This window comes from Chrysochloris asiatica, unplaced genomic scaffold (genome assembly GCF_000296735.1).
Source record: "Chrysochloris asiatica unplaced genomic scaffold, ChrAsi1.0 scaffold00130, whole genome shotgun sequence".
NCBI lineage: Eukaryota > Metazoa > Chordata > Mammalia > Afrosoricida > Chrysochloridae > Chrysochloris > Chrysochloris asiatica.
The window spans coordinates 1,646,082-1,668,655 of NW_006408648.1; the positions used below are offsets into that span (position 1 = coordinate 1,646,082).

General features: G+C 44.3%; 1 protein-coding gene across 3 annotated transcripts in view; it reads right to left on the minus strand.

Annotated features, from left to right (window-relative positions):
* SEMA5B (sema domain, seven thrombospondin repeats (type 1 and type 1-like), transmembrane domain (TM) and short cytoplasmic domain, (semaphorin) 5B) overlaps positions 1–22,574 on the minus strand; it is a 53,102-nt gene that overhangs the window by 12,418 nt on the left and 18,110 nt on the right. For all 3 annotated transcript variants that reach the window (XM_006869359.1, XM_006869360.1, XM_006869358.1), the window contains exons 4-10: positions 9,619–9,681; positions 9,164–9,262; positions 8,527–8,740; positions 7,099–7,384; positions 3,031–3,166; positions 1,657–1,864; positions 1,346–1,553 (exon numbers count right to left, since the gene is read on the minus strand). In XM_006869359.1, the coding sequence (XP_006869421.1) occupies positions 1,346–1,553; positions 1,657–1,864; positions 3,031–3,166; positions 7,099–7,384; positions 8,527–8,740; positions 9,164–9,262; positions 9,619–9,681 (1,214 nt within the window). The remainder of the gene's footprint in view (positions 1–1,345; positions 1,554–1,656; positions 1,865–3,030; positions 3,167–7,098; positions 7,385–8,526; positions 8,741–9,163; positions 9,263–9,618; positions 9,682–22,574) is intronic.

The following is a 22,574-nucleotide window of genomic DNA, read 5'->3' on the forward strand; positions in this document are numbered from 1 at the left end:
CCGTTTTAGAAGAAGTGCAGCCAGAGTGCTCCTTGGAGGCCAAGATGGCCAAACTTCATCTCTCATACTTCAGACATATTGTCAGGAGGGACCAGTCATTGGAGAAGGATATCATGTTTGGTAAGGTGGAGGGTCAGAGATGGATTGGCCAAGTGGCAGCATCAGTGGACTCAAGCACGGCAACAGTAGTGAGGTTGGCCCAGGATCGGGCAGTGTTTCCTTTTGCTGTGCATAAGGTCTCTATGAGTCAGTGCCAACTCGATGGCACCTAATAACAACTATAAGGCCTAATTAATTCATCTTCCTATCTCTTACACTGACAGCCCTACAAAGTGCTGTGAACACTGCTGGACCTAGTAAATGTTTGGTGTTTGGCTGATGGAGCCATGTGCTGGGGCTGAGGAGAGCTTGAGTGTCTGCCAGAATCCTCCCCATCCATGGCTGCCACACCATGACCATCCAGCTCTTCCCCTGCCCTCCACATCTCTTCCCAGCTCCCAGCACACCCCACTAGGCTTGGAGAACAACCCTTGGCAGCAGTCATACCATTTTGTCTCTGAAATCTAGAGGACAGATGGGCACAGCCAGGAGGATTCTGCATTGCAAAGGTCACAGGATCCCATGTGGCTGTGACTGTGTCGGCCAAGGCCAGTTTTTGATAGTCACACAAAAGAAGGGGTGCAGCCTGGGGGCGCTCACATGGCAGGAATCTATGACACATTTCTATTTGGCTTTGGAATAGGTTTTGTTTCCCCTTCCAGAAGTATCAGTGTCAATGACACCAAATTGTGAATCTACATGAGGCTGTGGTATCAAGAACTGATTCTGAGCAGTTGGGAAGTGGAATACAACTTCTCCAGAAGGCTCCTCCCTCTAGTCCACCCTCAAAAGTTCTCTCTGACCCTTCCAAGGAAGGGAGGAAAAGGGGCAAAAATTCAGGAGTGACTTGAAGCATTAGTTTCACACGGGTAATAAATGCTGTGATTTCAAAGATAAAGACCTCTCTTGGAACTGATGGGACTGAGAATCAAGTGGGCTAGAAAAGGCTAACAGGTCCTAACTATGGGGTTGACAATCATTCTTTACTAAGCACATACTTCCCCTAGGCAGTAAGTGCTTTAAGTGGATTTCTCCAATTAAACCTCACAAAAACCCTGCAAGATATTTTATGTGGAAAAAACCATGGTTCAGACAGGTTAAGTGGCTTGCACAAAGTCACATGACTGGAGACGTGCTATTTTAGGTGGGCCTGACTCTTTAGCGGCATCTGCCATTACCAAAGTGTGATTGGCCGGAAAACGCCTGGTTAGGGAGGGAGGCCCGCCCACCTGCAGCCCTGGCTTACCCTTGGCTGTGGTAGGCCGCGCACCTCTCTAGCGGAACCCTAAGCACGCCGTCACTGAGCCCCACGAAGAGCGCGCGGGCGCTGTGCAGGATCCGCAGGCTACGCAGTGGCTCCCGGCGCCCAGGCGGCAGCACATGCAGCTCCTCGAGGTAGCAACCGCGGAGGCTGCGGCTAGTCGTGGACAGTGCCTTCAGGATGGTGCCAGACTCTGCAGGAACCAGAAGCGTGAAGGCCCCAGATCCTTGCAGCCTAGATCTCCCCCACCTCCCGCTCCTTCACGTCCTTCCCAAGTGGGGCCCAGGCCGACTCACCAGTGCCGATGTAGAGCACGTGGTAGAGCGTGTCCTTGGCCTGCACAAGGTCTACCACGAGATGTGAGAAGCGCACGCTGTCCTGGGTGACACAGGGCTCGGGCGTCACTGGCTGCACGGCTTCGCTCATGAGGAACAGACGCTGAGCATCCTGCAGGCTGCGCTCCGTCAGGTTCTCGTTGGGACCCACCTCAGGCAGGGTGCCGCACTGCCATGGGGATGGGTTCGTGTCATGCGCACAGCCACTGGGGATAGCGTGGCCCCAACACCTTCCTTCTATACTAGAATCCACGTGACCACGGGCAGACTTTGCTTCTGCACTCCTCATCTCCCGCCAAAAGTTCCTGCTTAGTCCTCTGCACCCCGTTCTATGGAGGAATGCATCTTCTTAGGGAACTAAGAAAGACAGGCTGGCAGGATAGGAGGGGCAAAGGAGTCTGAACTATCTAAAAATGGATCATCTGTGTGGGGATGTGTCCTGCCAATTACACTGATGCATAGATGCCCCTTCCCCACTTTGGGCCAAACCCAGCAATCCCTCTCCTGTGCTCAGAAGTTCTTATTTATGCCTTCTAAACCAGAGCTAAAGGGAACCCCCATTTCTTGACCATCTCTATTTCCTGATGAGTCAGCTTCAACTAAAGACTACATCAGTTACATATCAACCTACCCTGCACAAAGCCGTGAGGTTGATGGTGTTATCCCTACATTCCAGGTAAGGAAAAAGAAATTCAAGAGTTTGGGTGCCTTGTTCAAGGTCACAGAGAGACAAGGCCTGACCTGAGTCGGGATTGTCAGGTTGTGAATCCTGAGGTCTGTCCTCATTGCCCCCTGGGCTGTAAGTGGGGTGGAACAAAAGTCAACCTATCCTCAGCTCCCTCACCCTTCCCTCCTGTGGCCCACAGCTCTTTCTCCCGTCCCATCCCAGAACCAAGGATACTCATATCACCTGTAAGTTGTCCTGTCCCTTTCAACACTTGGAGACCCTTCAGACGTTTGTACCTATGCTGGGTAGACACCAGGCAAGCTCCAGTGCAAATCCCTGACATCTGGACATCTGGCCAAAGAGCTTGTGTACGCTTTCCAAGTCCCCTACACTAAGTTGAACTGAGCTACCAACTGCCTCCCTGAAGGTATAAAGTCACATTTAGAGACAGTCCAGAGCATGTTTCACAGTCTTCTATCCACTCTGATTTTTCATGCCCTGGTCTTTGAGGTTACCACCTTCTTTAGGGAGCCATCATAGACCCCAGAGATGGGTGTAGAACAGAATGGACTAGTCTGGTATTTGCTTGCTCTGAGAATCAGCCTGTGGCTGGTAGCCTAGGGGACAGGAAGGACCAGGTATATAAGAGAGGAAAAGCAGAACTGTACCTGGAAATTGGAGATGGGATTGGCGATGGGGAGCCAGGCAGCCCTGGGGTTCTCCTGGTATCGAAAAGGGCCATTGAAAGCCTGGGAGATGGCACTGAGGTTGAAGGCGCAGACAGCAGAGGCGGCGATGCTGTTTCTGAAAGGTACGAGATGGTAGGATGCCACCCTCCCTTTAGGCTTCTTCAGTATCAGAAGAATTGAAATCACCTTTTGTTGAGGTGATTCCAATTCTTGGTGACCCCATGTGAGTCAGAGTAGAACTGGGAACCTTAGGGTTTTCAATGGCTGATTTTTCAGTAGTATATCACCAGAGGCTTTGTCACCTTTCTCTTAAATCTCACGGCCAGCTGTCATGTCACAACAATGGTATGTCTTGAAGGCTTAAAGCACCTTTGATGAGCCTGTTGCCTTTTGCACTGTGGGGCTGTTAGATGAGGAAGACATGTCCTCAGCCTCTGGAACCCCTGGGGGAAAGATCCACTGACAAGAAGCCCTGTTGGATCCTTTGCTGCTACTTCCTCATCAACATCCCTTAGCAAGTAGGAGGGTGAAATAAAGTCAGTGAGTTTCACACATTTTGGAGTCACTATAAGAAATATATTTTTATATTACAATGCTGTAATTATATGTGTGTGTGTGCACCTGTAATGGTTTTTATGGAACAATACTTACCTCTCCTAAGTACATTATACTCTGATATTTTTATTCCATTCTATTCTATTTCTTTGAATTTTAAAGCTGGTTGCTAAACCACTGGTTTATGGTGCAGCCCACAATACCGGAGCCAGATGGTCTTGAAGGCCCTTCTCAGAAACAGAGTTACACATTGCTAGGGGTCTGATGTGAACAGTTTACAGCGATTGGATGCTGAACTGGTCTACTGGCTGGTCTCCCCATAGCCTGTTCTGTCTCCTTTAATCCTTTCACATAGCAGCCAGATCATTTCAGAATGCACATTGAGCTGGTCACTAGCTTGCTTCAAGCCCTTCAATTACTTCCCCTTACTCTTAGGATAAAGATCCAAACCCTCAACGTGGTCTACAAGGCTCTTCAGGGCAGGATTTTTTCTCTCTTTGCTTCAGTCTCCACTCCTCTCCCGTCATTGCAAAGCCGCTGACATGCTAGTCTCTGTTCAATAACTCAAACATTTCTTTCCACCTCAAGCTTTCGTTGCATATGTTGTCCCCTCAGACTAGAATATTCTTATCCCCTAGTTAATTCTTATTTATTCTGTACCTATCATGGTAAGCACTGGACTGCAAACAACAAGGTTGGTGGTTTGAACCCACCAGCCACTCAGTGGGAGAAAGATGATGGTTTCTGCTCCTGCAAAGATGTACAAGCTTCAGAAACCATAGGCAGGATCACCTCGACGGCACTTAACAACAAATCACTTCTTACAGCAAGTCTTTCTTAATTACCACTCCTCCATATTGTCATAGGAGTCCTGGTGTAGCACTCCATGGACTGCAAGGTTGATTTGAGCCACAAGGTTGGCGGTTCAAACTCACTAGCCCCTCCTTGGACACTCTATACAGGGTTGCTATGAGTCAGGACCGACTTGACAGCACTTAACAACAACATACTGTTATAGACTTTCCTGCACACTACCCTTCTCCTTTGGAGCATTTATCACAATTAAAAGAGGTTGTTTGAACTTGGACATTGGCTACCCAAAATGGGGGGTGGGGAGCTACAAAGGCAAGAAGTGACTGGCTTACAAGCTTTCAAGAGGGAACCTAGACCCAGAGGGCCTGGAGGAAGGTAGAATCTCCAGTGAGTAGTATTCAGTCTGACTAGGAGGGGCTGATGCAACGAAATGCAGACGGGTCTCTTGTGATACAATAGTGAATTATTGTTATCAGGACTGACTGTGAGGGTTGGAAATGAAAGGGTGGACGTTTTATAGCAAGGAGGGGAGTGATTGGCTTTTCAGTCTAGGAGCAGAGGTCCCTAGGACCATCAAGGGAGAAGAGCAGAGAGCGGGACCCTACCCAGAGAAGCAGTGATGCCTGAAATGGAGCCAGAGATGATGATGTGGAGCGATGGAGCAGCTGGAGACTCTAGACCCAGAGAGGGAGAGCGACTGTGTGCTGAATACCTGGGGGGCATGGGGGAAGGATTGCATGGAAGGGATTGTAACCATGGCAATGAGAGGATATACGATAGAATGAATGTAAAACTAATGTTCTCCCATGTAAACTGTCACATGTTGTTGTTGTTGTTAAGTGCCATCGAGTCGGTTCCGACCCATAGCGACCCAGTACAGGGTTTCAGTACAGGGTTTCCGAGGGTGTAAATCTTTACGGGAGTAGAAAGCCTTATCTTTCTCCCGCGGCGCGGCTGGTAGTTTCGAACTGCTGACCTTAAGGTTCGCAGCCCGATTCGTAACCACTACGCTACCAGAGCTCCTTAAACTGTCACATAATTCACAATAAATCATTTAAGAAAAAAAAAAAAAAAGTTTGTTTGATAGCCATTATCCTCTTTAGAATGTAAGTGCCTTGAAGGCAGGGCCATGTCTGCTATTGTTCATTGGTAAGGAGAATGCACTCCGTAAATACTTGTTTAAGAAACTATTTACAACCACATCAGTGTTGTCACTTTCCTTAACATCACTACATCTCCAGCTGCTCCTGCCCTTTGGTCACGGCTGCCCATCTTCTGGCACTGACCTCTACGTGAATTTTATCCTGGTGAGCCCTGCTTACATCTCATGTCCTGTGTGGGTTATTCTGCATGTCTGTCCCTCTGGCTTGAATTGTCTTTCTAGTCCTGCTTACTAGCTTTCCTCTCATCCCTGTCCATCCCCTCTGACTGTCCCTCCAATAGTTAGTGTGGCTCTCATCCAGTACCTGCTGTATGAAGCCCAAGGTAAGTAAATACAACTCTGTTTCTGATGCGCTAACAAAGAGCCCTATATAGCATCCTGTAAAAAATAGGTTTTCCCTTGTCTCTGTTGCCCATCAATCATTCTCTATATTGAAATGACCTGATTGGGTTAGTCTTTACTCAGAAGGAGGCAGTGGGTGGAGGGTCTCATGTTCTGGGTGAAGGTCACCCTTCCTCACACTGAGGATACCCAAACTAAACCAAACCTGTTGCCATGGACTCAGGTGTTACAGAGAACTTCTGCATTATAAGGTTTCCTTGGCTGCAGTCTTCACGGCAAGCAGATTTCTAGGCTTTTCCTCTGTGGTGCTACTGTGGGTTAGAACCACCAACCTTTACCATAGTTGTTGTTGTTAAGTGCCGTCAAGTCGGTTCTGACCCATAGTGACCCTGTATATGAGGTTTCCAAGGAGCAGCTTGTGAGCTTGAACCACCAACCTTGTGGTTCAAACCGATTTTGCAGTCCAGTGCATTAACTCACAGCACCATAGTAGTCTAGTACAAACTTTGTGCTACCTAGGGACTTTTTGGAAATATGGTGGTGGTGGTGTGCCTTGGAGTCGATTTCAACTCATAGCTACCCTATATAGGGTTTCCAAGGCTGTAAATCTTTACGGGAGCAGAAAGCCTCATCTTTCTCCTGCAGAACAGCTGGTATTTCCTAACTGCTGACCTTGGGGTTAGCAGCCCGACTCATAACTGCTATGCTATAAAGGGGTCTAACTCTCAACTTTTACCAGCACAATCAAGGTTCTTCCGAAGCAGGATTGTGGTAAACTCTGCTGCTTAAATTGAGGAAATCATGGAATCCTGAGGTAGGGAAGGACTTTGGAGTCCAATCCTTGAAGCACCCCCTAATGGATCTGCCATCCCCTCAACCAAATGCAGGTTATTCCATTCAGCAGGTTCTTCCTTCAGGGAACCACATTCTATCTTCTTTTAGCTCTCCTACATCTGGCCTGCCCTTCACAGCATGTGAGCAAGTGCTTACTCCTCCAGAGGTGGTAAGTCATGAAATCCTTGGATAACCCAGGGCAGAAGGCTCTGTAAGCATCCCCATTTTACAGAGGAAGAAATAAGGACTCAGAGAACAACTTGTCCAAACCCATCAGGTTTAAGGCCAGCTCAGTGTGAGCCCCAACATACAGTGAAAGGGATGGCAGAGCCCGGACTCACACATTGGTGGTGAAGACCCCATAGATGAGGTCCTGCTCAGGCAAGTGGAAGGCACTCTGAAGCTCGTTGTAGTAGAAAGGGACCTCGCCTGGCCGGGAGCAGTTGAGCCGGGCCTTCATGAACGTGGTCCATGTGTCCTCCAGAAGGAAGCGGCCCCCCACATCATTTTTGCACACGCGGGCCACTCGAGAGTACACAGTCCGTCCACAGTCATGCTCCACCGCATTCTCCCGCAGGAAGAAGTATGCAAACAGCCCAATATCATAGGCTGCCACAAAGTTTGGCTCTGGGAGAAAGCAGAAATTTAGTATGAGGATCAGACCAGCAGGGAAGAGGGAGCAGTTTTCCTAGATGGGCATGTGACCTGGCTCTAACTAACCCTGTCCCTACTTCCAATACAAAGTAGTTATAAAAATAACCAAACACCAAACCCACTGTCAGCCAGTCGATTCGGACTCATAACGATCCTGGATAGGGTTTCTGAGACTGTAAATCTTATGGGAGCAAAGAGCCTCATCCTTGGAGGAGCAGAGGAGCTGCCGGGTTTGAACTGCTGACCTTGAGGTTAGCCCAATGCCTAGCCCACAGAACCAGGGCTCCCTTGTTATAATAATGTTGTTACCTGCTGTCAAGTCAGTTCCGATTCATAGTGACCCTGTGTAGGGTTGCCAGGGAGCAGCTGACAGGTTTTAACTGCTGACCCTGTGGTTTTTGGAGTGCATTGCTGATCCTACAGAGTCACACCAGGTGTCCAGTTATAGTAATAATGAACACATCATTGTGTTTTTAGACATTGTTATAAATACTTTGGAGTCCTGGTGTGGCACTGTAGGATAAGCACTGAATTACAAGGCTGGTTTGAATCCTGAGGTTGGCAGTTCAAGCTCACCAGCTGCTCCTTGAAAACCCTATACAGGGTCACTATGAGTTGGAAACAACTCCATGGCACTTAACAACAACAGCATAAATACTTTGTAGATTAACCCATTTGATCCTAATAACCAATGAAATAAATATTATGAAGTAAGTACTACATGTTACTGGTGAAAGTATGGCAGAGAGATTAAGTAATTTGTTCAAGATCACATAGTTCGTTAGTGAAGAAGCAGGAATTCTGTACCAAGGGGCAGAAAATTCATATCCCCCTCCCTAATCTGTTTCCTCCCCTAGCCTTTTTTCCTACCCAATTCCTAATTCTTTTTCTCTCCATAGCCTGTTCTCCATCTTTTCTGGATCCTCTGGCTATATGACTTAGGAGCCAGGACATCTGTGTCCGGCTCTGATATGCTATGGTCCTTAGGCAAACATCTGCCCTACTCTGGGCCTCTCCCTTGATCATGCGAGTAAAATCCCCTTTAAAGTCATGCAGAAGGAGGCGAGAAGGGGGTCAGGGTGAGATGGCAGGTCAGACCCCTGGGGCTTTCTTACCATTGAGCCATTTGGAGTTATATTGGGCAGTGCGCAGTGGTGGCCCACTGCCCAGGCTGCGGTAGATGGCAGGGTCCCGACCTGAGAAGTCGATGACTGTGGCTGCGTACAGCTCCCCTTGGGAGGAGATAACAGCTGTGGAGTTGTGGCGTGGGTCGTAGGGGCAACGGGCCACGCCATTGATCTTCTCAATGGTCCGGCTGAGGTTTCCCACCTAGGCATGAGGAAGAAAAGGAGAAGCTTTTCTCTGAATCTGTTTCCTCCTGGTCTCTCTGGGACTCCCCCCTCCTCTAGCCTTTTTCTTGATGCCCACCCCACAGCCCCTCTGAGGGAGTAGCCATCAAGGAGGGAGAAGGTCCTACTCAGAGCTCCGTCTACCTCTGGCCCCTGTGCCCATGTCAGGACGCTTCAAAGTAGGGACGTCTGATAAATACAGAATTTGAATTTCATATAAACATGGATTTTTTTAGTATAAGTATATTACAAATATGTCATGGGATATACTTATGCTAAAATACTATCTGTTCTGTATCTGAAATTTTAATTCCAGTTTTATTTTATTTAGATTTTTGCTAAATCTGACAATTCTACTCCAAGGCTGTATGTCTAGGGGAGAGGACCCCCTTAGTGCCCCCACCTGTCTGCTGGAGCACACTGGGGAAAAGGCATTGGTTCCACACATGAACACCTTCCGGCCAGTGACGATCAGGACTCGCACATAGTTCTGACACTCCTCCTGTGGTAGGAAAGTTGTAGAGGTGACACAGCTATCCAGGTGTGACCCTGGGTGCCTTCATCTCACATCACTGTACCACAGAGCCCCACAAATATCTTAGAACACCCCCATTTGTTCCAGATCCAACCTGCTCCTTAGACAATGGCTTGGGGGTGTTCACATTGACCCTTAGATCACTGGAGACATGCCCACAACCTTGCATCCACCTGCTCCCTGCATCAGCACCTTTGTGGATGCTCAGGGCCAGCCACCCTCACCCTGCACAGGGAGACCTCACTCATTCAGGGCAGGGGACTCATGCCCACACTGTCTCCCTCCATCCAAGCCTGGCCCCGGGCACCAACAAGGGCACGCACCTCAGTCTTCCCTTTACTTTGGCAGGAGCGACGTGTGTCCTCATTGGAGGCCCACTCTGTGGCCTGTGGAAGGAACACACAGCATCACATGAGTGCACCATACACCACCAGGGCAGGTACACAGCTGTGGAAGGGTCAGAGGGAGCCTGCAGAGTAAGATCCCCTCTCACTACAGTGTGCCCGCCTGAGGAGGCTGCCAGCTGTTCATACCCAGACCCTTTTAATGAGTGAATGTTCCCTCATTCAGCACAGGCTGGAGGCAGGAGTCGATGGCATGCCACGTGAAACCTGGCGTAACAATGTCCCTGTACTCCCATCATCCCCATCCAGCTCAGTGCAAGGTCCCACCAAGCCCTCTCTCCCCTGGGTAGCAAGGGAGCTGCAAGTGACCAAAAAGGACCTTCAGTCCCACCCCAGGTCCTGAGTTGTTGTTATGTGCCATGGAGTCGGTTCCGACTCACAGTGACCCTGTACAGGGTTTCCGAGGCTGTTAATCTTTACGGGAGCAGAAAGCCTCATCTTTCTCCCACAGAACAGCATTTTGAACTGCTGACCTTGTGGTTAGTAGCCCGATTCATAACCACTACGCTACCAGAGCTGCTGAATAGGGGATAGGAAATGTGCTTCTATTATGTGCTAGAGGTCCCTCAAGAGACATGAAGCAGGGAGGAAGTTAAGACTGAATTTTTCAAACCCCTGACATGAAACATCTATTTAATTTTCCCTCTGTACGCCTGCAAAGTTTTGGGGTTTTGCTTTAATTTTATTTCTCTTAACAGATGAGGACAACTGTGGTTCTGTGTGACTTGCTTAAGGTCATACAGCAGATAGGTGGTACAGCAGGATTGGAATCCACATCCCTCTAACTCCAAAGATTATATGTGATTTTTCCTCCTTATCCTAGTCTCAAGGACCTAGGACTTCCCCTCCCTAATGCCGCACCCCCAACTCTCTGTTGTCCGCACTTCACTGATTCTTGTCCTTGTAGCATCACTCATGCTCTCTCTGGGGTAATCATCTGTTAGGGACACAGCTTTCATTAGGGACCCAGAGGACAGTGCCCATGACATTAGTGGAGGAGGGCTATTCCCTACCCAGAAACCTGTGGGTTAATATGCTGGACTGCAAAGTCAGTTTGAACCACAAGGTTAGTGGTTCAAGCTTACCAGTTGCTTCTTGGAAACTCTATACAGGGTTGCTATGGCTCGGAACTGACTCGACTTTGTCACAAGTTGCCCCCCTACCCCCAGCTTCTGAATAGCAGCTCAAGGGAGGAGCGATACCCTTCAAGGCCAGGGATTGTCAACAGCTCTGGTGTGTGGCTCATTATGAATTTCTGGGTCACATGTATAAACATGAACTGCCTATTTGTGCTGGGAGAGAGAGCCCTGAGCAAGCAGCTCTGCCACCCAAAAGGAAGAGAAAAATACCACCTGCTTTTAATTTCTAACAAAACTTCTTCTAGCTGTTAGTCACTGGGGCAGAGCTGGAAGGGCTAGAGTGTGGGAGGGGAGGAAGGGGCCGCAAGAAGGAGCGGCAGGACTACTGCCCACTTCCCAGGCTGCAGTCAACCCTAGCACCTGAGCTCAGAGGTGGCTGCCTAGTGGGGAAGGGCTAGGCTCACTTCTGTAGACCCTGGGCCCAGATGCTGAATGATGAGTTTGGTCACTGCCCCATCAGACTTGTGAACAAACTTGAGCCTATTCCACAGTGCCAGGCCTGGAGTTAAGCCCCCTGCTTCTTGCAGCCTTTGGAGAAGGGCTTCTGGTTACAGTCATGGGATTCACCTGGACAGAAACAACTAAGCCCTCCTCATACTCAGGACCCCATGAACTCCCAGGCTGAGCCTGAGGAGGGTATAAATAAGAAACTCTTTCTGAGAGCAGAAAAGAACAATGACCTACTAACACTCTCTAGACAGTGGGCAGCTACCAGGAGACTGTGTGGGCTAAGGGCTTTTCTGGGGTCTTGAGTTCTGTGAACTCAGGGGCACATTAAAGGCAGTCAGTGTTGCTCCTAAGGGGGTGGGAACCACATTGGGTGGGGGACAGGTGTGTACAATAAAAAGGTGTTAAGTACAGTAACACTGAGCTGAACAATGTGACAGGCATGGGCCAAGGGCTTGACACTTTTTCTTTTTGATCCTCACAACGGTCAGTGAAATCGGTCACCTTTTGCTCATTTTACAGATGATAAAACTAAGGCCCAGAGAGGTTGCTCAATTAGCCTAAGGACACCCAGCTAGGAAGCAGCAAACCTAAGATGCAATCACAGATAACTGACTCCAGAGCTAAGCTCTCTCTGCTACATTCTGCAACCCCTCACAGTGAATAGATTTCTTAACAGAGAAATGAAAACATATGGCCTGAAGAGAATATGTATATTTATAATGATAACAGCACAGAACAGGCTTTTTTGAGTAATTTTACTTATTTTAATTTATTTATTTTCCCAAAATAATAATGTGCATAATTTAAATAGTAAGAAACACTGATTTAAAAAGTAAAGCAATCCACTTCTTCCATAGCCCAATCTCATTTCCTAAGATAACCACTTTCAGATCTTTTTGCCATTTCCCTGTTTTGCTTTTTACCCAATTTCTCAATAATATCCATCAATCTCAAACTTTATCTTGCAACTTCTTATGACAGAGGTAAAGATTTTTCTCACTTCTCCATATGTTCCATTCTCCGCATCCCCCCGCAACATACATTCCCCTCTCCCCATCCTCCCATTATAATTATTTCATATTTTCAATTTAAATCAACAGGACTATTTACACTATTATGAACATGCAACAACTCTTACTACCAAGAGCCCTGGTGGCACAATGGTTAAGTGCTTGCTGCTAATCAAAAGGTCTGCAGTTTCAACTCACCAGGAGCTCTGCAGAAGAAAAGACCTGGTGATCTGTTTCTATAGAGTACAGCTTAGAAAACGCTATACGGCAACTCAGGTCAGTATAAGTTGGAATTGATACACCACACAAGAAGAAGAAAAAAAATGCTGCCAATAAAACTCTGACACATGCTGTCTTATTTAAAATTTTAATGTAAACATATTGAAAGTGTGCTTTAGAGTTACTTAGACATATATGTTTATCATTTATCGATCTTGTACATGTAAAATAGAAAAGTGTAAGTGAAATTAATTGGTTAAGTATCCTTAAAACCTCTTTGAAAGCAGAGTCCATCTTTTCTGAGTCATCAGTATCAGTGTTTCCCCCCCTACAGCATCCTTCTTCGCACCACCCAGGTGTTAGGGATGCAGCAATTCATAGAATCCACCACTCAGGTTCCTGGGATTTTCTTCTAAATACTAACTCCCATCTACAAGTGTAGATGCTGGCACTTTCTTGCTCTTACCAGAAGGTGTCCATAGAAGGTTTTCAGACAAGCCAGGACACATATTTCTCCCTCAAGACCCTAAAGTGGTTTGTGGACCGAAATGTCGAAGGGTTGGTGTTCTTTAATCAGAATGTCAGGGATAATGACCAAGCTTACGCCTAAACAAGCAATGACAATTACAGTCTGGCCGATAGATAGTGACCGTAAGATGCCTTTGACTGAAAGATTCTTCCTGATTTCACACTCATTAAAATGTGAAAACATGAACACCTTGGAGTCAATGAAATATACATATTCTGATGAGGTTTTCTTTCTTGACCTATTTTTTGTTTTTCCTGGACTGAATAATTGTCATGATTTTTTTTTTCCTTCACGTAGTTGTTTTATAACTATCACTAATGTTCCACCAGACATTGTTGGTTAAGTGGTAGAATTCTTGCCTGTCATACAGGAGGCCTGGGTTAGATTCCTGGCCAATGCATCTCATGTGCAGCCATAATCACCTGTCTGTCACTGGAGGCTTGTGTGTTTCTATGATGCTGAACAGCTTTCAATGGAGTTTTCAGACTGAGATGGATTGGGAAGAAAGGCCTGCTGATCAACTTCTGAAAGTCAGTCAACGAAAACTCTATGGATCACAACAATCGGATCCTTGACTGATCGTGAGGATGGCGTACAATTGGACAGTATTTCATTCTGTTGTGCGGGGGATTACCATGAGTTGTGGGTCAGCTTAATGGCAGCTAACAGCAACAACGTTCCCCAAATGCCCAGCAGGTCTTACAAATTCCTTTTAAATATAATTTTCTAAAAGCGTATCAGCAAAGGAGTCAATCTATCAGCTCTCTCCCTCTTGATACCCCACCCCAATTCTCCTGCCCCCAGTGTACATGGTTACTCTTGAAGCTTCCTGTTTGACTATTAACCTGGGACTTACCTTCTTTTCTCTCTTGTTTTCTGAGTTCCATGTCTTCTTCTTTCTTGCTTGACTTGCTTATTTTAGTGGAACACATCTCCAGTATCTTCCTGAAAAGGAGCATGATAGATCAATTTTTACAAATCCTTGCATGTCTGATTTATTCTATCTTCATACTTGGTGGATAGTTTTGATACAGAATTCTAGGTTCAAACTAATTTTCTCTCAGAATTTTAAAGGCAGTTATTCCTTCTTTGTCTTCAGGAGTTCAGCACTGTGATGGAGAAGTTGCATGTGGTTCTTATTAACCATCCTTTGCAGTGACTAGTTTCCTTTTCTTCCTCTTCTTTCGCTTTTAGGATCATCTCTTTTAAATGCCGTGAATTTCACAGTGATGTGCCTTAGAGGAGGTTTCTTCAGCCCCTTCAATTTGAAATAAATCCTTTGTTTTGGCAAATTTTCTTATTTTGTCATTAATTTCCTCCTTAGTTTTTCCCTCATCTTTTCCTTTGTTCTTTTCATTCCATCCACTGTTGCATTGACCATTGTTGTATTGATCCTCAAGTTTTCTGCTATTTTTTTCTGAATTTTTCATTTCTTGTTTCTTGTTGTTTTGCTAATTCCTGAGAGAATTTTCTTCAACTTTATCTTTGAATCCTGTAATTCAATTCTTTTAAAATTTCCAATCAGATTCAGGATTTCAGCACTTCCATGTTTCCAATTTATTATTTTATAAATATTTTTCTATCTATGAATCTACCAGTTTTTTTCCCTAAGTTTTGAAAAGAAAATATCTTTCTATTTCTTGCATTGCCTCAGTTTCTTATAGTTTTTTGTGTTGTGTTTTTTTTTTAATTCTGTTAGCTTGTTTTGGTCTTTCTCTTTAGAGGCCTGGTGTCCTCAAATGTCTGGTGATTTTTGGCAATTTGTTTATATCTTAAAATAAATCACTAATCATTGATTTTAATGGAATCCCATTCATCATGAAAAAGAACATTTCAAGATTTATCCTGAAGTAAAAGTGTCTGTGATAAGAGAATACCCATATGCCTACATAGAATACACGTCAATACCACTATTGTTCAGATTTACGTAGCACCCACTAAACCCAGTGATGATGAAATTGAGGAATTCTACCAACTCTTCAGTCTGAAACTGGTTAAACATACAAGCAAGATATATTGATAATTACTGGCAAAGGCTGGAAACAAGATCAGTAGTTGGAAATCACAGTCTTAGTCATAGAAACAATGGTGGAGATTGCATGATAGAATTATGCAAGGTCAATGACTTCTTCAGTGCACATACATTTTTTTTAAACAACGTAAAAGACAACTGTACACATGGAACTCACCAGATGGAATACACACAAATCAGATTGACTGCATTTGTGGAAAGAGATGGTAAAAAAGCTTCATATCATTAGCCAAAATAAGACCGTGGGCAGACTGTGGAACAGACTATCAACTGCTCATATGCAAGTTTAGGCTGAAGCTGAAGCCAACTAAAACAAGTCCAAGAGAGCCAAAATATGACCTTGAAAATATCCCACCTGAATTTAGAGATCATCTGGAGAAAAGATTTGATGCATTAGACACCAAAGATGGAAGACCAGAAAAGTTGTGGGATGACATCAAGAATATCATACAGGAAGAAAGCTAAAGGTCATTAGGAAGACAAGAAAGAAGGAAAAGACTGAAATGGATGTAAGAAGAGAATCTGAAATTTGCTCTCCAGCACAGAGATGTTAAAGTAACTGGAAGAACTGAGCAGGAAAAAGAGCGGAACAGAATATTTCAAAGGGCAGTTCAAGAAGACAAGGCCAAATATTATAAGGAAAATGTGCCAAGACCTGGAGTTAGCATTTATCAAGCTGAAAGAACTGAAGAAAAAACTCAACCCTCGACTTGAAATATAGAAGGATTCTACAGGCAAAATATTGAATGATGTTGAGAGCATCAAAAGAAGATGGAAGGAATACACAGAGTCACTGAACCAAAATGGATTAGTGTTTCAAGAGGTAGCTTATGATCAGGAGTCAATGATGCAAAAGCAAGAAATCCACGGTACACTAAAGGCATTGACAAAGAACAAGGGTCAGGGAATTTATGGAATACCAACTGAAATCTTTCAATAAACTGATGGGGCACTGGAGACACTCACTTATATATACCAAGAAACTTGGAAGATAGATACCTGGTCAACTTATTGAAAGAGAACCATATTTGTGCCCATTCCAGAGAGGTGACCCAACAGAATGTAGAAATCATTGGACAATATCATTAATTTCACATGCAAATAAAATTTTGCTAAAGATCATATGCATGTGAAAGTTGGCCAGTGAATAAAGAAGACTGTAGAAGAATTGATGCTTTTGAGTTGTGGTATTGGAGGAGACTATTGAAAGTGCCATGGACTGCCAAAAGAACAAACAGATCTGTGTTGGAGGAAGTGCAGCCAGAGTGCTCCTTGGAGACCAAGATGGCCAAACTTCGTCTCTCATACTTTGGACATATTGTCAGGAGGGACCAGTTGCTGGGGAAGGATATCATGTTTGGTAAGGTGGAGGGTCAGATAAAAAGAGGAATACCCCCAGCAAGATGGATTGGCAAAGTGGCAGCATCAATGGACTCAAGCGTGGCAACAATTGTGAGGTTGGCCCAGGACCAGGCAGTGTTTCATTCTGTTGTGCATAGGGTTGCTATGAGTCAGTACTGACTTGATGGCATCTAACAACAACAACAAAGTTAATTAAAAAACAGCTGCAGTAGTACATTGACAGGATGCTGCCAGAGGTTCAGGCCAGATTCAGATGGGTACGTGGAATGAGGGTTATCATTGTTGACGTCAGATGGATCTTGACTGAAAACAGAGAATACAAGAAAGATGTTTACCTGACTACACAAAGTTTACTTGACTACACAAAGTATACTGACTACACAAAGGCTTTCAATTGTGTGAATCATGATAAGCCATGGACAATATCACAGAGAATGAGTATTCTGTAACAGTTAATTGTACTCATGAGGAACCTGTCCATAGACCAAGAGACAGTCGTCATTCGAACAGAAGTAGGGGTCACCGAATGGCTTAAAATTAGGAAAGGTATATACTAGGATTGTATTCTTCCACCATACTTATTCAATCTGTATGCTGAGCAAATAATTTGGAAAAAACTGGATTATATGAAGAAGAATGTGGCATCAGGATTGAAAGAAGACTCATTAACAACCTGAAATACGTAGACATTACAACCTTGCTTGTTGAAAGCAAAGAGGACTTAAAAAATACTTATTGATGAAGATCAAAGACCACAGCTGTCAGTATGGGTTGCACTTCAAGAAAACAAAAGTCCTCACAATAAATAACATCAAGATAAATGGATAAAAGATTGAAGTTGTTAAAGACTTCATTTTGCTCAGATCAACCATCAACACTCATGAAAGCAGCAATCAAGAAATCCAATGACTTATTGCATTAGGCAAGTCTGCTGCACAAGACCTCTTTAAAGTGTTTAAGAGCAAAGATGTTAGTTTGAGGACTAAGGTGAGCTTGACTCAAACTGTGGTATTTTCACTAGCTTCATACGCATATGAAAGTCGGACAATGTATAAAGAAGAACATAGAATGGATGGGTTTGAGTTATGGTATTGGAGGAGAATATTAGGAGTAACATGGACTGCCTAAAGAACAATCACATCTATATTGAAAGAAATACAACCAGAGTGCTCCTTAGAAACCAGGATGACCAGACCTCATCTCTCATACTTTGGACATACTATCAGGAGGGACCAGTCCCTGGAGAAAAACATCATGCTTGGTAAAATGGAGGGTCAACTCAAAAGAGGAAGACCCCCAATGAGATGGATTGGCATAGTGGCAGCAGCAATGCGCTCATGCATAGCATCAACTGTGAGGACTAGCACAGAACCGGAGAGTGTTTCTTTCAGTTGTGCATAAGGTTGCTATGAGTTGGTATAAAGTTGACGGCACTTAACAACACTCATTTTCCACTGAAGAGACTCAGGGCTCCTTGGAGAAATGACTGATTCCAGGTAATGCAGGGAATATTCAAAATGAGCCTGGAATATCATATCATACCAGAGAGCAAGCTCTTGGAGACTACCAGAGCTCTGCCAAGAAGACCCAGATCCAACTTGAAGAGGCCCCCTTGGACAAAGATGGATTAATTATGAAAGAGAATTACAGTGGTGGATTCACACACATTAATAAATGCTGCTCTATGAGTATTTAATGATAATAATGATAAAGGAATAAAATGAATTGATTGGAACAAGCAGAATGAACCTGGTCTCCAGCTCATCACTGGTTTGCAGCTGAATTATTTCATGTTGCAGGCACATCAACTGGTTCCACACTGAACAGTGTAGCAAAGATGTTCAATTCCATTTGTTTACTTTTCACATCCTTGAATCTTTCATTAAATGCCTCAGTTACTTTCATACATTTACCATTATATTCAAGTGTCATTGAAGGCTTTTGTCCTTCCAAAATGGGGAAATGCAAAATGGGGAAATTCCAGTTCTACTTTCCACAGCCTTATTTATCTTCATGTGATTTCACACTTGACAGTAGGTTGCTGAGAAGCTGGGTGGGGCTCTGCAGCTTGATGTTCAGCTCTAAGAGGTTAGGAGCCTGTAGCTTGATGTTTAGCTCTGAGAGGTACTTGGTATCGTCCACCATGAACTCTAGATCACACAGTCACTTGGTATCATTGAGTTCCCTGACAGGTTTTCCCTTTATCTCCATGAACTGCTTGACTTCATCCCGTAGTTCTTAAAACCTCATGAGCATGTTCCCATGACTCAGCCACTACACTTTACATTGATAAATAAGATCACCGTACTCAGAGTCAAGATCATTCAGTAACTCCTTAAACTAGCAGCTGTTAAACCCTCTGCTTTTGACAAAATTTATGCACGACACTACTGCTGACATCACACTGTTGAGCAGCGATAACTGTGCACAGAGACTTTCTTGGTGTATGATGCAGCGGCATCTAATGAAATCACCTGCAACAAGACTGAGATGATTCAGTTCTTTCTTGACAAATGCAATGAACCCTTTTTGCGAGTCAACCATGATGGAGTTCAATCTGTAGTAAGGGCACTTAACTTTTCAAATGTTAGCTCAACTTTTTTCATTGATAAAACAATTCTCTCCAACAAGTCCTCACCTCTTGTAGTACTATGCATTGCTTCCACTGACAGCAGTTACTTCCATGTGTCAAACTCTGCAGTTATCCCCACCCCACTCCACCCCCCCAAAAAAAACCCTACCACAACAAAAAACAGCTGATTGGGCAATATTTGTTATGTCTGTTGTCTCATCACAACCCAGAGAGAAAAATTGGAAAGCTCCTGCAGAATCCTTCAATGCTTTTTCAGTATCTTGTGTTAAATTAGTAATCCAAACTGAGATGGTTCTCCAAGACAAATGAACACTCTGAAACTTGTTTACTTTGTCTGGTGCTAATAACTCCACAGCAGCCACCATGCACTCTTTCACAAACTCTTCCTCTATGGGAGGCCTCTGCTTCTTTGTGATTAGCTCACTCACTAGGTAACCCTTCTGAATAATGTCTCAGTCACACAAAGCCTAGTGAAAGTACGTTGTTGTGATTCCAAACTCCACTGAAGAGCACTGATTTTATCCAGATACATTTGGTTTCCCAATTCACTGAGTTTAGCATGTTTTGAGCAGTAACGACATTCCAGATTGGGTTTTTTCATGACTGCTAATGTATTGCCACAAACTAAGCACACAGATTTGCCTTTGACTTAAACAAAAAAATAATCATTTGTCTGTTTCTCTTGGAACGATAAGACACACTGCATCAACTTTTCTTTTCTTTGTAGTTGCCATTTGTGGGATGTCGCACCACTTGAGTTTTAATAGCTTTCCAGTGTGTTTGTCACAAGCAATATTTGGCTTTGATTGCTGTTCTAATCCGGCATCTTGAATTTGGAATATATCCAACATTTGTATCATCAACTCTCGAGGTCTTTTCCGTGTACTGTAATTTCCCTAATCTTCATCTGAGATTCAGTTTTTTTCCCGAGGATTGTTGATCAGGAACGTGTGGGTAAAGATTGTCTTGTAATTATCGGCTGTGTCAACAAAGAAGTCAACATCATTGGAGGCAAGGTCATGAACATCTCAAGGAATCATCTCATTTCATCATCACTGGATTGCCATGGTTTCACCATAGTGTATCAACACTTCCACAACTTGTACACTCCCAGCCTGCCTTGCACTGACTGTCCTCTGAGTCACTGAAATATAGGCAAATGGACCATGCATGGGCCACCAACAAGAAGCATCTGTGTCTGTCCCGTCATGTACTCTGATATGCCCTATCTATCCCATAATGGACTTTCCTTGCTTGTCCCTCAAAATTTATATTACAATTCATTTAATATAAATTCATGTTGCTATGAAAAAAAGCTCCTAGATTTATTGAATTTCAAGTCCTGTTTATGGTGGCCTTGGCAGGGCCAGACCAAATGATTTTGAGGGTTGTATACAGCCGGTGGGCTGGATTTCCCCACGCTTGTCCTAAAGGAAGAACACAATAGTGCCTATGAAGTAATTCTACCAGAATCCAAATTTAATCAAGTCTTTACATCTAATAACTCACAGGTAATACAAAGGGAAAAGAGAAGCATATGTCCTGGTGTGGTGCTGTGGCTTAATGTGCTGGACTGCAAAGTCTGTTTGAACCACAAGGTTGGTGGTTCAAGCTCACCAGCTGTTCCTTGGAAACCCCGTACAGGGTTGCTATGGGTTGGAACCAACTCAACGGCACTTAACAACAACAAATCTTGACTGCAATCAGCAGAATGCAGGCTATGGGAAATGCTATTGGACGAATGACTTCAACAAATAAATTGCAGAAAAAAGAAAACATTATTTAGGAGACGTATCAACAAATTGTACCATACAGTCCTTATTCAGATCCTGGTTCAAAGAAACGAAACTAATTTTTAAATTTATAACATATTTGAGGAAATGTAAACATTGGTTAGATATGTAGTGATATTATGAAATTATTAATTTAAGTGGTTTTTTAAAGAATCTTTAGCTATTAGCAATCCATACTAAAATATTTATAGATGACACAATATGCCTCAAATTTTGTTCAAAATGATTAAGACAGAAACATGCTGGGATGAGGGTGGTGCAAATGACATCAGTTTGATCACAAATAAGTACTTTTTAAGCTGTTGTTGAGAACACTGGGCTTATTATACTATTCTCTTTTTAGTGTGAAATGTTATGGGATATGTGTCTGTGTGTTTGTTCGTGAACAAAGTACTGAACAGCTGATTGGAAGCTGCATGGATGGACTTCTCTAATCAAGTGATGGGAGTGAGGTAGGGGACCCTTCTATGTCATACTCTGGAGCCATTGAGTTTTTCCAGCAAGGCTCCTCCAATCTCCTGCCTACGAGTGGGACAGAGGGCATTCCGAATGTATACTTCCACGTGTTCCTTTTGTTCTAGTGCAATACCCCCATCAGTGCCGTTTATCACTCCTGGAATCTCCAATTCTGGAGTCTCTCCAGTTGGACCTCTAGAAAACAAAACTTCATAGTTGTGGGGGAAGGGTGAAGAGAGAAAGTGGAGAAAGGAATTTCTGTGTGGGATGAGATAGGAGACCTCGGTTCTAACTTCTCAATATAGGATCGTTTCAATCAATCCTCTTCTTTAGCCTTGGACATCATCCTCACATTCCACTATGTATGACACCCAGTTTTGGAGTATTTCTGGGGTTTGGCTGTGGAGACGGTTTGCTTCTCTGGCATTTTCTTCTCTTGAAGCTGGTGAGTGGGAGCGCTTTCAGCTCTGCTAAATCTGTTGTAATGGCTCCTTCTACTTCTCATCTTGCCAGTCTTCTCCACTGAACTCTCCTCTTATTCTCTGCATCATTGTAGAGCTCTACCTTTATTATTTTTCACTGTCCTATTAGTGGAGTCTTGAGGAGTGGAGATAAAAATGTATGATCAATTTGCCATGCAGTATGCTTTAAGCTAGGGCTATCCCAGAAATGCCAAGGTATCGATTCCTCATAGCACAGTAACTGCATGGTTTTCATGCCACTGGAGATAACAGGCTAGACACCCAGGAGTCTGGATAATCTCCTTGCAGACTCATCACCTCCCCCGGACACCTGGGAGCCAGAGATGATGGCTGAACATGAAAACATCTCTGAGCATTAAGTCCAACACTTGGTGGAGTTCACATTTCAAACAACTCTAGGGCTGCCAGATTCTAGCTTAGAGGATGTGGAGATAAACTGGAAGAGACTCAGGAATCAGGCTCACTGTCTGCTTGGACCCAAACAAAGCACCAATTATGTGTCCTGGTGCGTATGTGCAGAACAGTCCCCACTGCGGTACTTGTAGGACATCTGGCAACCCAAGATCATAAATCCGTTGCAATTAGGCCTCCAGCCTAGAACTCCTGGAACTCCTCTGGCAAAGGTCGCTCATGATCTCCTAATTGCCAAATCCAAGTTAGCACTCAGGTGCTCATCACACAGGTCCTCTTAGCAGCCCCTGATAGTGTTGACCATTTGCCTCCTTTTCATTTCCAAGATGAGTTTATTAAGTTCCACTGATCAGTAACCATCACAGGTGATCTGATTGGATCTCCCTATAGCCCTCCCAA